Below are 17665 nucleotides of genomic sequence, written 5' to 3' on the forward strand. Positions count from 1 at the left end.
GCAAAGTCCTCTCAGTCGGTAGAGCAGAATTGGGCTTCAGTGCAGTGTGACAAGCAGGTGACATTTGGCGCAGCAGGAGGATGGTGTGCACCGTTGGATTGTTGCATGCTGGAGTCAGTTCTGGTTCCATCACTACTGCGCTTTGCTCAGTTTTATCACAGTTCTTTCTTGCTTGATCTAAGTGATTCTTACTATAGTACTATGGATATAGCACATAATTATAGTAAGGATAACATACAGTAGCAGGGTTATATAGCAACTAATATACAGTTTAATTCTGGCTGTTCTCACCTAAAATTAAATCCCCTTGAGGCACACATCGGACTTCCCCATCTTTTCGCATCACCCACCAAGTGCACCCAGGCCCTTGAGCAAAAGCAATCCCACGAATGGGTTTACCTTTGCCTGAGGCAGGAGTAACCCAGACTGTCCTCCCTAACATATTTTTTATGTGCACTACAGGGACTTTATCCCCTTCTACAGTATGTAAAAATTCCGACTGGGCAGGGCCACCCCGATTGGCAGATCCTCTGGTGGTGACTAACCAGGTGGCTTTTGCTAAATGTGTATCCCAATGTTTGAAAGTTCCACCCCCCATTGCTCTCAATGTAGTCTTTAACAGTCCATTGTATCGCTCAATTTTCCCAGAGGCTGGTGCATGATAGGGGATATGATACACCCACTCAATGCCATGCTCTTTGGCCCAGGTGTCTATGAGGTTGTTTCGGAAATGAGTCCCATTGTCTGACTCAATTCGTTCTGGGGTGCCATGTCGCCATAAAACTTTCTCTTCAAGGCCCAGGATAGTGTTCCGGGCGGTGGCATGGGGCACAGAATATGTTTCCAGCCACCCAGTGGTTGCTTCCACCATTGTGAGCACATAGCGCTTGCCTTGGCGAGTTTGTGGGAGTGTGATATAGTCAGTCTGCCAGGCTTCTCCATATTTATATTTCAGCCATCGCCCTCCATACCACAGGGGCTTTAACCGCTTGGCTTGCTTAATTGCAGCACATGTTTCACATTCATGGATAACCTGTGCGATAGTGTCCATGGTCAAGTCCACCCCTCGGTCACGAGCCCATCTATATGTTGCATCTCTTCCCTGATGGCCTGAAGCATCATGGGCCCACTGAGCCATAAATAGCTCACCCTTATGTTGCCAGTCCAGGTCCACCTGAGCCACTTCAATCTTGGCAGCCTGATCCACCTGTTGGTTGTTTTGATGTTCTTCAGTGGCCTGACTCTTGGGTATGTGAGCATCTACATGACGTACTTTTACAACCAGATTCTCTAGCCGGGATGCAATATCTTGCCACAGTGCGGCAGCCCAGATGTGTTTACCTCTGCGCTGCCAGTTGCTCTGCTTCCATTGCTGTAGCCAGCCCCACAGGGCATTTGCCACCATCCATGAGTCAGTATAGAGATAGAGCACTGGCCACTTTTCTCTTTCAGCAATATCTAATGCTAGCTGGATGGCTTTCACCTCTGCAAACTGACTCGATTCACCTTCTCCTTCAGCAGTTTCTGCAACTTGTCGTGTAGGACTCCATACGGCAGCTTTCCACCTCCGATGCTTTCCCACGATGCGACAGGATCCGTCAGTGAACAGGGCATATTGCCTCTCATTTTCTGGCAGTTTATTATACAGCCGGGCCTCTTCAGCACGTGCCACCTCCTCCTCTGGCGACATTCCAAAATCTTTGCCTTCTGGCCAGTCCGTGATCACTTCCAAAATTCCTGGGCGACTGGGGTTTCCTATGCGAGCCCGTTGTGTGATCAGTGCAATCCACTTACTCCACGTGGCATCAGTCGCGTGATGTGTAGAGGAGACCCTCCCTTTGAACATCCAGCCCAGCACTGGCAGTCGGGGTGCTAAGAGGAGCTGTGTTTCAGTACCAACCACTTCTGAGGCAGCTCGAACTCCTTCATATGCTGACAATATCTCTTTTTCAGTTGGAGTATAGCGAGCTTCGGATGCCCGATATCCTCGACTCCAAAACCCCAGGGGTCGGCCTCGGGTCTCCCCAGGTGCTTTCTGCCAGAGGCTCCAGGTAGGGCCATTCTCCCCAGCTGCAGTATAGAGCACATTTTTAACATCTTGTCCTGTCCGGACTGGTCCAAGGGCTACTGCGTGAACAATCTCCCGTTTAATTTGTTCAAAGGCTTGTTGTTGCTCAGGGCCCCATTGAAAATCATTCTTCTTTCGGGTCACTTGATAGAGAGGGCTTACAATCAGACTGTAATTTGGAATATGCATTCTCCAAAACCCCACGACACCTAAGGCGGCCTGTGTTTCCTTTTTATTAGTTGGTGGAGACATAGCTGCTATTTTGTTAATCACATCCATTGGGATCTGACGACGCCCATCTTGCCATTTTATTCCTAAAAACTGGATCTCCCGTGCAGGTCCCTTGACCTTACTTTCTTTTATGGCAAAACCGGCTTTCAGAAGGATTTGGATTATTTTCTTCCCTTTCTCAAAGACTTCTTCTGCCATGTTGCCCCATACGATGATGTCATCAATGTATTGCAGGTGTTCCGGAGCTTCACCTTTTTCCAGTGCAGTCTGGATTAGTCCATGGCAAATGGTGGGGCTGTGTTTCCACCCCTGGGGCAATCGATTCCAAGTGTACTGCACACCCCTCCAAGTAAAGGCAAATTGTGGACGACACTCTGCTGCCAGAGGGATTGAGAAAAACGCATTAGCAATGTCAATTGTAGCATACCACTTGGCTGCCTTTGACTCTAGTTCGTATTGAAGTTCTAGCATATCTGGAACGGCAGCACTCAGCGGTGGCGTAACTTCATTCAGGCCGCGATAGTCAACTGTTAGTCTCCACTCCCCATTAGACTTTCGCACGGGCCATATGGGACTATTAAAAGGTGAGCGAGTTTTGCTGATCACTCCTTGGCTCTCCAGTTGGCGAATCAACTTGTGGATGGGAATCAGAGAGTCTCGGTTGGTGCGATATTGCCGCCGGTGCACCGTCGTGGTAGCAATTGGTACTTGTTGTTCTTCAACCCTCAGCAACCCCACAATCGAAGGGTCTTGAGAGAGACCAGGCAGGGTAGACAGCTGTTCCGTGCCCTCCGTCTCCAAGGCAGCTATACCAAAAGCCCATCGATACCCCTTTGGGACCGTAAAATACACTCTCCTGAGATAGTCTATGCCAAGGATGCACGGAGCCTCTGGACCAGTCACAATGGGGTGTTTCTGCCATTCATTCCCAGTTAGGCTTACTTCAGCTTCCAATACAGTTAACTCTTGGGATCCCCCTGTCACACCAGAAATACAAATGGGTTCTGCCCCTTCATAACTTGATGGCATTAAAGTACACTGTGCGCCGGTGTGTACTAGAGCCTTATACTCCTGTGGGTCTAACGTGCCAGGCCATGGAATCCACACAGTCCAATAGACCCGGTTATCCCTTTCCTCCACCTGGCTGGAGGCAGGGCCCCTCTCATTCTGGTCAGAGTATCCAGTATTCACTTCTCGTAAAATTGGCTCAGAAGTCCCTTCAAGAGGATCAGAAATAAGATCAGCCCTTCTACTCTGTTTGGAAACCGGTGTGGCATTTTTCCTGGTAGAATCCCCTTTTGTGGTGTTTTTTCCTCGCAGTTCACGTACCCGTGCATTTAGGACCGAGGTAGGTTTTCCATCCCATTTCCTCATGTCCTCTCCATGATCACATAAGTAAAACCACAGGGCACCTCGTGGTGTGTACCTTCTATATTCTCTCTCGGGCAGAGGAGCGCTCACTCCTAATAGCTGAGTCATTGGTCCTTACAGGTGGGCAACAGGACATCTCCTCTTTGAATTGCTGGAAATCCTCGGACAACTTCTCCACAGCCGAAATGCAGGCTTGTAGGGAGGAGGAGAGATTTTCTTCGTATTGACAGAGTTGGCGAGCCACTTCATCCACTGTCGGTGCCTCTTCGTCTTTCCAGGTCATTATTGCCAGTGAGTTGGCATAGGACGATGGTGCGCTCCGTACAAACTTCCGCCACATGGGTCGTGTGCATTGGACTTCGTCTGGATCTTTGGGTAATTGTGGGCTGTCCGGATCATGATGAATTGTCTCTAGCACAGCTAATTCCCTCAGATATTGGATACCTTTTTCCATGGTTGTCCACTTGCTTGATTGACATATAACATCTTCCTTAAAGGGGTACCTTTCCTTCACACTTGACAGGAGTCGCCTCCAGAGGCTGATGGCTTGTGTCCCTCTTCCAATTGCCTTGTCAATGCCACCTTCCCTGGCAAGCGATCCCAGCTGCTTGGCTTCCCTACCTTCTAATTCCAAGCTATTAGCCCCATTGTCCCAGCATCGGAGGAGCCAGGTGATAATATGCTCACCTATACGGCGGCCAAAATCTTTTCGCATATCCCGCAGCTCACTCAAGGATAGGGACCGGGTTATTACCTCTGGTTCTGCCTCTTCCTCCTGTTCCCGTGATGACCCTGGTTCGCCTTCATCCTTCGCTAAGCGAACTGATTTTTTTGTATATTTCTTTTTCTGTACGGGGGCAACTGATACTGGTGCAGGTTGGTCCGCTGGTTCAGTTGCAGTACCGCTCGCCGGGTCTTGGATAACCGCAGTGTCTGTTGCCAAGGTTTGGGTAGCTGCTGTGCTCGTTGCTGGGGCTGGAGGGGCCGCAGTGCCTGTTGCCGAGGTTTGAGTGACCGTAGTGCTCATCGTTTTGTTGTTAGGTCCAGAGACCTTCTCTTCCCCTTGAGGGTACTGAGTGGTGTCGAACAGGGCTCGATAGGCATGGGCCAGGCCCCAGCACGTTGCAGTAATTTGTATCTCTCTGGAGCTGCCGGGGTGACAGCATACCTTTTCCAAATATTTTACTAGTTCTTCTGGATTCTGCACTTGTTCAGGGGTGAATTTCCAAAACATTGGAGGCGCCCACTTTTCTAGGTACTTGCCCATACTACCCCACACACCCTGCCACTCATAATTATCCAGCATTGGGGCAGATCTCTGGGTGATTTTCTTAAATAGTTGTTTAACCTTAAACGAGAGCTGAACCACATTCAGAAGCATGCTAATTCCTAGCAGTAGGGCTAGGACCGTGCTGGTCCCAACATCCCAAGAGTATTCAAATTTTTCAAAATTCTCAATTGCCATTGTAACTGGACTGAAGGAGAAAGGAGAGGGGAAGAAAGGTATCCCACCCATAGACTGGCTTTCCAAGGAGGAAAGGTAAATGGTATAATTATTAATAGTTTCCCACAGATGGCTTCCACAGTATAAAGGTGACAATGCTGGGTACAAGTACCGGATTAATCCCACAGCCGACGACTTTATCATACCATAAACCAGTGTTATACAATACATCAAAGTGAAAACCTTAATCCACCTCCCACGGATGATAAGCAGCAGAAGAGGGACTACATACAGCAAGCGAGGTGATACATAACAGAACTTTAAAAACCAGAGCAACAACTCTAAGAACACATAAATCAACATAATGACCAGCGACTATTAGACCGATATAATGAATGCTTATAACAAATTTGTTTTAACAAGCTCTGGTCAGGTTTGTCGGTATCTCAACCCTTCATGCCCCACGTTGGGCGCCAAAAAGGACTGTCGTGGTTTAACCCCAGCCAGCAACTAAACACCACGCAGCCGCTCACTCACTCCCCCCCACCCAGTGGGATGGGGGAGAAAATCGAGAAAAGAAGCAAAACTCGTGGGTTGAGATAAGAACGGTTTAATAGAACAGAAAAGAAGAAACTAATAATGATAATGATAACACTAATAAAATGACAACAGCAATAATGAAAGGATTGGAATGTACAAATGATGCGCAGTGCAATTGCTCACCACCCGCCGACCGACACCCAGCCAGTCCCCGAGCGGCGAATCCCTGCCCCCCACTTCCCCGTTCCTATACTGGATGGGATGTCACATGGTATGGAATACCCTGTTGGCCAGTTTGGGTCAGGTGCCCTGGCTGTGTCCTGTGCCAACTTCTTGTGCCCCTCCAGCTTTCTCACTGGCTGGGCATGAGAAGCTGAAAAATCCTTGACATTAGTCTAAACAGTATTTAGCAACAACTGAAAACATCAGTGTTATCAACATTCTTTGCTCTGAACTCAAAACATAGCACTGTACCAGCTACTAGGAAGACAGTTAACTCTATCCCAGCTGAAACCAGGACAACAAGTTCTCCATAATTTGTTCCACTGACAAATCATTGTATTCTAATTGCCATACAGAATACTGAGCAGAAGTCAACACCATTTTCATAAGCAATTTCCAGTCCCAAGGAGTCATAGTATAAGTGCCTCCGATTGTTTCCACTAGTCCCATTGTAAATGAATTGTGTAACCCATTTTCACGAATTGATTTCCGTAATTTTTTTATCATTTCATAAGGTAAACCCTCATGCTGTGGTGGATTATGAGGTTTGTATATAATAGGAAAAGTAAACATGGTATCTCCTTGCTGTAGAGCTTTTTCTCGACAGCGTTGCATCAAGCTATTTGTATTTTTTCCCAAATCATTAAGTGAATTGTCACATTTAGCATCAAAGTCTGTTAAAGGCAGAGCTGAAGGCACTACAGTTTTTTCTCCGCACCGCTGTAAAGCAGGAGCCACAGGATTAGAGGGATTAGTAGGAGAAGGACATACAGGCAGTGCAGCAAAGCCAGGTTCCGTTTTAAGTTCTGCAAACCCTGGAGAGGGAGTACCGGGCGGTTGGGGTGGGTGGGTGGGGGACGGCGGCGGCGCGGCGGCCGTGGCGGGCCCAAAGGCCGCGGGACGCAGCGGTGGGGCGGGCGCAGCGGGCGCGGCGGGCGCGGCAGGCGGCGGCGGCGGCGAAGCGGGTGCAAAAGCGGCGGGAGGCAGCGGCGAGGCGGCGGGGACCTGTATGCGGTGGTGAGGGTCGGCAACCCCGCGGAGCCCGTGCTGCCCGCCCGCTGCCTGCCTGTCTGCCTGCCGGCGGGATGTGTGCGTTAACGGTGTTAGTGCAGGCGGTGGTGGAGGTAATGAGGGATATAAATCCGGCTCTTTTTCAGAGTCCACCCTGCCTGATGCAAAAGAATTATTATCGGAATCAGAATCCTGCTCATTAGCGGCCTGCTTACAAACTGTCTCCTCAAAAGCAGTATCAGGTTGCATTGATATGATTTTTCTCTGCTGGCTGTAAATGCACCAGCGCAGTATAAATAAATGTCCATGTCACAATTACATTTTCTGATACACCAAATGCCAAACTTTTTCGCGTTTGTAAACGCTCCCCGACTCTTTCCCAAACCTTGCTATCAAAAGTTCCCTCTGTGGGAAACCAGTTACAATTATCCTTTACCCATATTAAAAGCAAAGCAATTTGTCCCTCTGTTATTATACCCAGAGGCCCATAAAATCTGCTGCAAAGCGTTTAAGTAGAGCTTATGCTCCTGAGAAACTGATTGCCCCATGCTACCACAATCTCGCAACTCACCCGTTCCACAGGGGTTGCTGTTACCTATTTTCTTGGAGTCGTGGCCACTTCTTCAAAACTCTCCCTGTTAGATTGCGTGGTCTCCACAGTGAAGGTGAATCACCTCTTTTCTTCTTCTCTTGATCACGTCAGGGTCACCATCTGCGGCGACTGAATCAAGCACTCAAGCTCTCTGTGCAAGATTCCCTTTATATCACAAAAGGATCAAACTTATATATGTTTCAACAAAGATCTAGAAAGAACTAACAGCATACAGCCAATACTACCAACACAGGAGTGCATATCTGGCTCAGCTGGGATGTTTGCCAGTCCTCAGAACAGTTAAAGATAAAAACATTCCTTAGACATACTCGTGATTGTCTTCAGCCACATCTTCCCAGGCCTACACAAGGCCATCCTCCAACCTGACCTTGTAAAACTAGTTCTTCAAGGCTTGGCAAACATGCAGCACAACAAATTCAAAGGGTCACTCTTGAAAACAAATGCCAGGTGTTCTGAGCTGCTCCCACAGTATAGTGTTATGTCTTGGATTCAGTATGAGAAGAATGTTGATAACACACTGATGTTTTCAGTTGTGGCTAAGTAGTGTTTAGTCTAAGTCAAGGATTTTTCAGCTTCTCATGCCCAGCCAGCAAGAAGGCCGGAGGGGCACAAGAAGTTGGGAGGGGACACAGCCAGGACAGCTGACCCAAAGTGGCCAAAGGAATATTCCATACCATATGACGTCATGCCTAGTATATTAAACTAGGGGGAGTTGGCCTGGCGGGGGATCACTGCTGAGGAACTAACTGGGCATCAGTCGGTGACTGGTGAGCAATTGCATTGTGCATCACTTGTTTTGTATATTCCAATCCTTTTATTATTATTAATGTAATTTTATTATTGTTATTATTATCATAATTAGTTTCTTCTTTTCTGTTCTATTAAACTGTTCTTATCTCAACCCATGAGTTTTGACTTTTTCCTTCCGATTCTCTCCCCCATCCCACTGGGTGGAGGGGGAGTGAGTGAGCGGCTGCATGGTGCTTAGTTACTGGCTGGGGTTAAACCATGACAGTCCATTTTGGCACCCAACGTGGGGTGCGAAGGGTTGAGATAACGACAGATCTGACCAGAGTGTGTTAAAATGAATTTGTTACAAGCATTCATTATATTGGTTTAATAGTCACTGGTCACAATGTCGATTTATGAGCTCTTAGAGTTGTGGCACTCGTTTTTAAATTTCTGTTATACATCACCTCACTTGCTGTATGTAGTCCCTGTGTTGCTGCTTATCATCCATGGGAGGTGGATTAAGGTTTTCACTTTGATGTATTGTGTAATACTGGCTTACGGTATGATAAAATTATCGGTCGTGGGACTAATCCAGTATTTGCACTCAGCATTGTCGTCACCTCTATATTTTGGGAGCCTTCTGTGGGAAACTATTAATAATTACACCCTTTACCTTTCCTCCTTGGAGTGCCAATCTATGGGCGAGACACCTTTCTTCCCCTTTCCCTTCTCCTCCAGTCTAGTTACAATGGCAATTGAGAATTTTGGAAAATTTGAATACCCTTGGAATGTTGAAACCAGCATGGTCCTATTGCTAGGAACTAGCATGTTCCTGAATGTGGTTCAGCTCTTGTTTAGGGTTAAACAACTATTTAAGAAGATCACCCAGAGGTCTGCCCTGAGGCTGGATAATTAGGAGTGGCAGGGTGTGTGGGGTAGTATGAGCAAATGCCTAGGGCGGTGGGCACCCCCAGTATTTTGGAACTTCACCCTTGAACAAGTACAGAATCCTGAAAAACTAGTAGAACATATGGAAAAAGTATGCTGTCACCCTGACAATTCCAGGGTGACACAACTCACTGCAATGTGCTGGGGCCTGGCCCATGCGTATCAAGCCCTGTTCAACACTATTCAGTACCCTCAAGGGGTCTGGATCTAACAACAAGGCGACAGGCACTGCAGCCACTCCAACCCTCGCGACAGGCACTGTGGTCCCTCCAGCCCCGGCGACGAGCACTGCAGCTACCCAAACCTCGGCAAGCGGTACTGCAACTGAACCAGTGGACCAACCCACACCAGTATCAGTTGCCCCCATACACAAGAAGAAATATACAAAAAAATCAGTTTGTTTAGCGAAGGATGAAGATGAACCAGGGTCATCACAGGAACAGGACGAAGAGGCAGAACCAGAGGTAATCACCCAATCCCTATCCTTGAGTGAGCTGCGGGATATGCGAAAAGATTTCAGCCGCCATATAGGTGAGCATATTATCACCTGGCTCCTCCGATGCTGGGACAATGGGGCTAATAGCTTGGAATTAGAAGGTAGGGAAGCCAAGCAGCTGGGATCACTTTCCAGGGAAGGTGGCATTGACAAGGCAATTGGAAAAGGGACACAAGCCATCAGTCTCTGGAGGCGACTCCTGTCAAGCGTGAAGGAAAGGTACCCCTTTAAGGAAGATGTTATATGTTAACCAGGCAAGTGGACAACCATGGAAAAAGGTATCCAATATCTGAGGGAATTAGCCATACTAGAGATGACTCATTATGACCCGGATGATGCACAATTACCCAAAGATCCAGACGAAGTCCAATGCACACGACCCATGTGGCGGAAGTTTGTACGGAGCGCACCATCGTCCTATGCCAACTCACTGGCAATAATGACCTGGAAAGATGAAGAGGCACCGACAGTGGATGAAGTGGGTTGCCAACTCCGTCAATACGTAGAAAATCTCTCCTCCTCCCTACAAGCCTGCATTTTGGCTGTGGAGAAGCTCTCCAAGGATTTCCAGCAATTCAAAGAGGATATCATAGAATCATTTCGGTTGGAAAAGACCTTCAAGATCATCGAGTCCAACCATTAACCATGCCCCCTAAACCATGTTCTGGAGTGCCTTGCCTACGCGCTTTTTGAATACCTCCAGGGATGGTGACTCAACCACTTCCCTGGGCAGCCTATTCCAATACCTGACAACCCTTTCAGTAAAGAAATTTTTCCTAATATCTAACCTAAATCTCCCTTGCCTCAACTTGAGGCCATTTCCTCTCATCCTGTCTCCAGCCACCTGACAAAAGAGACCAACACCCACCTCACTACAACCTCCTTTCAGGTAGTTGTAGAGAGTGATAAGGTCTCCCCTCAGCCTCCTCTTTTCTAGACTGAACAGCCCCAGATCCCTCAGCCGCTCCTCATAAGACTTGTGCTCCAGGCCCCTCACCAACTTGGTTGCCCTTCTCTAAACATGCTCCAGCAACTCAATGTCTTTCCTGTAGTGAGGGGCCCAAAACCGAACACAGTACTCAAGGTGCAGCCTCACCAGTGCCGAGTACAGGAGAACAACCACCTCCCTGTTCCTGCTGGCCACACTATTTCTGATACAGGCTAGGATGCGATTGGCCTTCTTGGCCACCTGGGCACACTGCTGGCTCATATTCAGCTGGCTGTCAACCAGCACCCCCAGGTCTTTCTCTGCCAGGCAGCTTTCCAGCCACTCTTCCCCAAGCCTGTAGCACTGCATGGGGTTGTTGTGACCAAAGTGCAGGACCCGGCACTTGGCCTTGTTGAACTTCATACAATTGGCCTCAGCCCATCGATCCAGCCTGTCCAGATCTCTTTGTAGAGCCTCCCTACCCTCAAGCAGATCGACCCTGCCTCCCAACTTGGTGTCGTCTGCAAACTTGCTGAGGGTGCACTCAATCCCCTCATCCAAATCATCAATAAAGATATTAAACAGAACAGGGCCCAACACCGAGCCCTGGGGAACACCACTTGTGACCCGCCGCCAACTGGATTTCACCCCATTCACCACTACCCTCTGGGCTCGGCCATCCAGCCAGTTTTTCACCCAGTGAAGAGTGCACTTAGCCAGGCCACGAGACGCCAGCTTCTCAAGGAGTATGCCATGAGAGACAGTGTCAAAGGCCTTGCTGAAGTCAAGGAAAATAACATCCACAGCCTTTCCCTCATCCATATGTCCTACTCCCCACCTGTACGGACCAATGTCTCAGCTATTAGGAGTGAGCGCTCCTCTGCCCAAGAGACAGAATATAGAAGGTACACACCGCGAGGTGCCCTGTGGTATTACCTATGTGATCATGGAGAGGACATGAGGAAATGGGATGGAAAACCTACCTCAATCCTAGATGCACAGGTACATGAGTTGTGAGGAAAAACCACCACAAAAAGAGATTTGACCAGGAAAAATGCTGCTCCGGTTTCCAAACAGAGTAGAAGGGCTAATCTTATTTCTGATCCTCTTGAAGGGACTTCTGAGCCAATTTTACGAGAAGTGTAACCGGCTGGGGTTAAACCACGACATTGGCGTATTTTTGTTTCAGCATGTTTTGGATTTTTGGGGGGGGTTCTTGTTGAGGGGGCTCAGTTTGGCTAGGTTTTCTTTTGGTGCATTTTTCTTTTGGCACATTACTTTTTTTGTGGTTCAGTGGTTTGAGGAGCTGGGTTGTGGCGTATTTTTAGCACATTTTTCTTCTAGCGCTTTATGGGGGTTTAGTTGGTGATTGGTGGATTTTAGTTTTCGTGTGATTTGGGGCTTTTTTAGTGGATGGGGGACTCGGTTTGCGGTAGTTTTGATTTGGCGTGGTTTCAGGGCTTTTTGTTTCAGTTGGGGGGCTGGGTTTGGCATGTTTTGGGGGGTTAATATTGGGTTTGGGGTTTTTGAATGGTTGGTGTTTGGTTTCTTTTATTATTTTGGCAGCTGGGTTTTTTTAGCATGTTTTGGTGGCTTGTTTTGTTTTGGTGGTTCAGGAGGCTGGGTTTGGTGCATTTTTTTGGGGTCCATTTCTGGTTTGGCTCCTTTTGAGGATTTTTTTTTTGTTTGTTAATGGGGGGTGATGGGTTTGGCTTTTTTAATTTATTTTGGTGTGTTTTAGGGGGGTGGTTTGGTTGTTGCAGGGGCTGGGTTTGGCATGTCTTTGGTTTGGCATGGTTTTGGTTTTTTTGGGGGTTTTGTGATTGAGGACTGGGTTTGTATGTTTGAGTTTCAGTATGTTTTGGGAGTTTTTTTGGTTCAGTGGATGGAGGTACTAGGTTTGGCACAGTTTTTATTTTGGTGCATTTTGGGGAGGTTTTTTTGGATTGGTGGTTGGGAGTGCTGGGTTAGGCACAGTTTCGTTTTGGCATGTTTGGGGGGATTAATATTGTGTTTAGGGGACTCAGCATTGGGGGTTTTTTTTGTTTGGTAGTTGGAGGGCTGGATTGGGCACATTTTTGTTTTGGTGTGGTTTTGGGAGGCTTAGCGTGTTTTGCTATGTTTTCAGCATTTTCTGTGTGCTGTGGGGTATTTTTTGGTTGGGTGACTGGCTCAGTTTAGGCTGTTTCTTTTTTGGCATGTTTTGGGTGGATTTTTCGTTCTGGGTTTGGCAGGACTGGGTTTTGCACATTCTTGTTTTGGCATGTTTTTGTTTTGTCCCGTTTTTGTTTTGGTGCATTCTGGGGGCTTTTTTTTGGTTCCGTTGTTCCCCCCAACCACCTCGTTGGGTTTGGCGTGCTTTCATTTTGGCAAGTTTTGGGAGCATTTTGGTTCAGTGGTTGGGGAGGGCTGGGATTAACATGTTTTGGGAGAGGGTTGCATGTCTTAGGGATTTTTTTTGTTCAGTGGGCTTGGTTTGGCATGTTTTTGGTTAGGCATGTTTTTGTTTTGGTATGTCTTGGGGGTTTTTTTGGTTCAGTAGTTCAGGGGTTAGGTTTGGCACGTTTTTTATTTTAGCTAATTTTTTTTGGTGCAGTTTTGGGGTGTTTGGTACAAATTTGGGAGGTTTTCTGGGTTTTTCATGAGTTTTAGGGGTTTTTTTTATAGTTCGATAGCTCAGAGGACTTGTTTTGGCACTTTTTACTTTTGACATGGTTTGGGATTTTTTTGGGTTACGTGGTTGAGGGAGATAGCTTTGGCACATTTTTCTTTTGGTGTGCTTTGGGGTTTTTTTTGGTTCAGTGGTTCGTGGGGGCTAGGTTTGGTATGGTTTTTTTTTGGCACATTTTGGGGTATTTTCAGTTCGATTGTTGAATGGAGCAGGGTTTGGCATGTTGTAGTTTTGGCGTGTTTTGGGACGTTTCTTGGTTGGGGAGGCTGGTGTTAGCATGTTCTTCATTTGGTGCATTTTGGGAGGCTAGGTTTGGTATGTTTTTCATTTGGTGTATTTTAGGTGGGGTTTTTATTTTTAGTGTTTGGTGCACTGGGTGGCTGGGTTTAGCACATTTTTTTAATTTGGCCTGTTTTGGGAGATTTTTCCGGGGTTTGGGGGGCTGGGTTGGCATGCTTTTTCATGTAGTGTGTTTTGGGGCAGAAGGTTGCCTTCTCGATGTTTGAGGGGCTGGGTTTGGCACGTCTTTTCGTGTAGCACGTTTTAGAAGGGGGTTGCCTTCTTGAGGTTCAGGAGGCTGGGTTTGGCACTTTTTCCTGTGGCTTGTTGGGGGAGAGGTGTTCTTCCCAAAGTTTGGGGGGCTGGATTTGATGTGCTTTCTCACATGGCACATTTTGGGGAGAGGTGTTACCTTCTCAGGGTTCAGGGAACTGGACTTGGCATGCTTTTTCATGTGGTGCATTTTGGGGAGTGTGATTGCCTTCTCGGGGTTCGGTGGAGGCTGGGTTTGGTGCATCTTTTTGTGTGGTATGTTTGGGGGGGCGGAGTTGCCTACTCGGGATTCGGGGGGCTGGGGTTGGCATCTTTATTAATGGCAAGCTTTTGTTTTGGGGGTGGGGGTGTTGCCTTCTCAGTGTTCAAGGGGCTGAGTTTGGAGCATCTTTTTGTGTGACATGTTTTGGGGAGAGGGATTCCTTTTCAGGATTCCAAGGACTGGGTTTGGTGCATTGTTTAGTGTGGCACATTTTGGGGGGGCTTGCCTTCTTGGGGTTTGGGGGGGTAGGTGTAGCTAGTCTTTTCATTTGCCACATTTTAGAGGGTTTTTTCCATTTTGGTGATTCAGGGGGCTGGTTTTGGTGCGCTTTTCATTGTGGCACGTTTTGGGGTGGGAGGTTGCCTTCTCAGGGTTCGGTAGGCTTGGTTTGTCACACTTTTTCATTTGGTACGTTTGGGGGGGGTACCTTCTTGGGGTTTGGGAGGCTGGGGTTGGTGTGCTTTTTCTTGTGGCTCTTTTTGGGGTGGGATGTTGCCTTCTCAGGGTTTGGGGGGGCTGGGGTTGGCACACTTTTCCATGTGATGTGTTTTCAGTGGTGGGGTTGCCATCTCAGGGTTTGATGGGCTGGGACTAGTGCTTTTTCATGTGGCTTGATTTGGCGGAGGGGGGGGTTCCTTCCCAGATTTTGGGAGGCTATATTTGGTGCGGTTTCTTGTGTGGTGCATTTTGGATAGGGGTTACTTTCTAGGGGGTTTGGGGAACTTGGTTTGGCACACTATTTATGTGACATGTTTTGGGGCAGAAGGTTGCCTTCATGGGGTTTGGGGGGGCTGGGCTTGGTGCACCTTTTCATGTGGCCTGTTTGGGGAGACTGCCTTCCTGTGGTTCAGAGAGCAGGGTTTGACGCACTTTTTCATGTGGTGCATTTTGGGGCGGGAGATTGCCTTATCAGGATTTGGGGCGCTATATTTGGAGCATCTTTTCCTGTGGTGCATTTTTGGGAGTGATTGCCTTCTCGGGGTTTGAGGGGCTGGGGCTGGCATGCTTTTTCCTGTGGCACATTTTGGAGTGGAAGGTTGCCTTCTTGTCATTCAGGGGACTGGATTTGGCACTCTTTCTCATGTGGAACATTTTTGGGCGGAAGTTTGCTTTCTCGGCATTCAGAGGGCTGCGTTTGTTGTACTTTTTCATGTAGTGTGTTGTGGGGCCATTGGTTGTGTTCTCGGGGTTCAGGGAGCTGCTCTTGGGCACACTTTTTCATGTGGCACATTTTTGAGCAGGAGGTTGCCTTCTTGGGGTTTGGGGGGCTGTGTTTGGTACTTTTTTTTTTAGCGTGGCACATTTTGATGGGGGTACCTTCTTGGGGTTTAGGGGCTTGGGTTGGTGTGCTTTTTCGTGTTGCACATTTAGGGGGCGGAATGCCAACACAAGGATGGGGGGGGAGGAAGAGGTGGGAGTGGCATGCTTTTTCATGTGGCACAGTTTGGGGAGAGCATTTGCCTTCTTGGGGTTGAAGGGGCTGGGGTGTGCATGCTTTTTCCATGTGGTGTGTTTTGGGGAGTGTAGTTAAGGGCTTGGCACACTTTTTTTGTGGTGTGTTTTGAGGGGGTTGCCTTCTCCCAGTTCAGGGGGCTGAGTTGGAACATTTTTCTTTCAGCTCATTTTGGGGATTTTCTGGTTCTGTGGTTGAGGGAAGCTTTTGTGTTTAGAGGGGTGGGTTTATTGGGTTGGGGGGTATAAATTGGGTGGGTCTAAGTTTGGGGGGGGTGTTTATTGGTTTGGGCTTTTTACAGGGGGTTGGGATGTTTTGTTGGGGTTTAGCAGGGTTGAGGTGTTTTGGGCAAGAGGGGTTGGGGCAGTTGTAATTTGTGGGGTTTTTTGGGTTTAGGTATGATTTACCAGTTTTGGGAGTTCTGAAGTTCTTGGGAGGCAGGGGTTGTGTTTGGAGGTTCATGGGGGGTTGTGGGTGTTTTATTGGATTGGGGGAGGGGGTTGAGGGGGTTGGGTTTGGGGCTTTCATTCTTTTTTTTGCATTTGGGGCTTTTTTTTTTTTTGCGGGGAGTGGTGGGGTGTCCAGAGTTTTGGTGTGGGTTTGGGTGTGGGGGCTTCTGGGGTTTGGGGTGTTGTGCATGGTTGGGGCTTTTGGAGGGACCGTGAGCATTTGGGGGGGTTGGAGGTTTCAGGGTTTCTTGTATTTAGGGGTTTAGGGGTTTTTGTTTGGGTGAGTTTTTTGGGGGTTCTGGTTTGGGGTATTTTGGGGAAGTGGGATTCATGGAGTTTGGGGGTCATGGAGGGGGTTTTTTTGTTTGGTGGTTGGGATTTGTGGGGGGTTCTATGGATTGGAGGGTTTCAGGGTTTGGGTTTTTTTGAGGGGTTGGAGGTTCTGGGTTTTTGGTTTGGGAGCAGGGAGCTTTTAGGGTGTGGCGTTTTTGATGTTTTGAGGGTTTTGGAGGATTGTCAGTGCATAGATGCCTGGCCGTTGGTGGGTTGTCATCCCTCTGCAGCTGGCTCCACCCCCATCCCACCCCTCGGGGACCGTTAAGGGAGGCTCGCCTCTTTCCCCTTCCCCCCGATGGGGTTGGCTGTGCCATGGTGTCATCGGAAGTGACTTCACTTTCAGTGGCCGGGAGGAACTAGACGCTGAGAATAGGGAAGGAGTGCGGCACGTCGCCCTTTAACTTTGCGTCTCTGCCCTTCCATAGTGAGGCACCTTGCCACCCCACCAACTCCGGGCTGCACGCACAGGGGCAGCGGAGTTCACCCTATTGCTGCTTGGCCTGTCCTGGTCACACTCACCTTGAGGTGGCTGCCACTGCTACTGCTTCCTGGGCTACCCGCCTCCTCTTCATCCCTGCTGCAGGCTCTGGCTGGCCCCCCATGGGGCTGTTGGACAAATGAAGAGGCAGCGGAGCCACCCAGGCTAAAGGTCACATCATGGGCGTTCTCCCCCCAGCGCCAGGGGTAAACCATGAAGTGTCTGAAGGCAGGGCTGATGGGGACGGGCAGGGGGAATGCTGGCTCCTCACCTCTCCCTCAGGAGAGCGGTTTGATTACAGTGGTTTTGATAACGGAAACCAGGACGTGCTTCAGGGAGTCCTGGCAAAAAGTCACCGGGGGACCCGGCGGTGGCCTCTCCACCATCACCACCCCCTTGCAGACACCAGTGCAGAAAAGGGAAGAGGGAGTGGGAAAGCTCCACAACGGCTCAGCTCCCCTTTCCCAGTCTACGTCCCAGGGCGGGGAAGGCATAGAAATCCTGCAACCACCACCATTTGTCACCCCCCAGGTCTGCTTTAGCTGTTCATCACCGGAGACAGCGGCTCCTCTCGGGGCCTCACCCTCCTTTCCCAGCTACCTCCATCGCAAAATCCGTGACGGCTATAGTCTCCCCACACCTTTCTGAAGTGGCGCTGGTCCCCGCTTGTGGTCCCAGTCCTGGTGACTCCTGAGGAAGAACTACTAATATCAGAGATAGAAGAAATCCTGTGGTAGATTAGAAAGTTCTGTAATACCTAGAGAAGTAGCCAGGATCATTCTGATCTTTCTATTAATCTTGTTTAATGGTGCACCAATTCTGATCCTTTCTGTTCTTCCCGATTGATGGTGCAACCCTCT

The 17665-nt window shown here is 48.6% G+C and overlaps 1 protein-coding gene across 1 annotated transcript in view; it reads right to left on the bottom strand.

Annotated features, from left to right (window-relative positions):
• LOC128136039 (zinc finger protein 367-like) overlaps nt 1–17191 on the bottom strand; it is a 67983-nt gene extending 50792 nt beyond the window's left edge. The window contains 1 exon segment of the mRNA XM_052775131.1: nt 16841–17191. Within this exon segment, the coding sequence (XP_052631091.1) occupies nt 16841–17191 (351 nt within the window).
• Between the last annotated feature and the right edge of the window lie 474 nt (nt 17192–17665).

The sequence above is a fragment of the Harpia harpyja genome, chromosome W (genome assembly GCF_026419915.1).
Source record: "Harpia harpyja isolate bHarHar1 chromosome W, bHarHar1 primary haplotype, whole genome shotgun sequence".
Taxonomy (NCBI): domain Eukaryota; kingdom Metazoa; phylum Chordata; class Aves; order Accipitriformes; family Accipitridae; genus Harpia; species Harpia harpyja.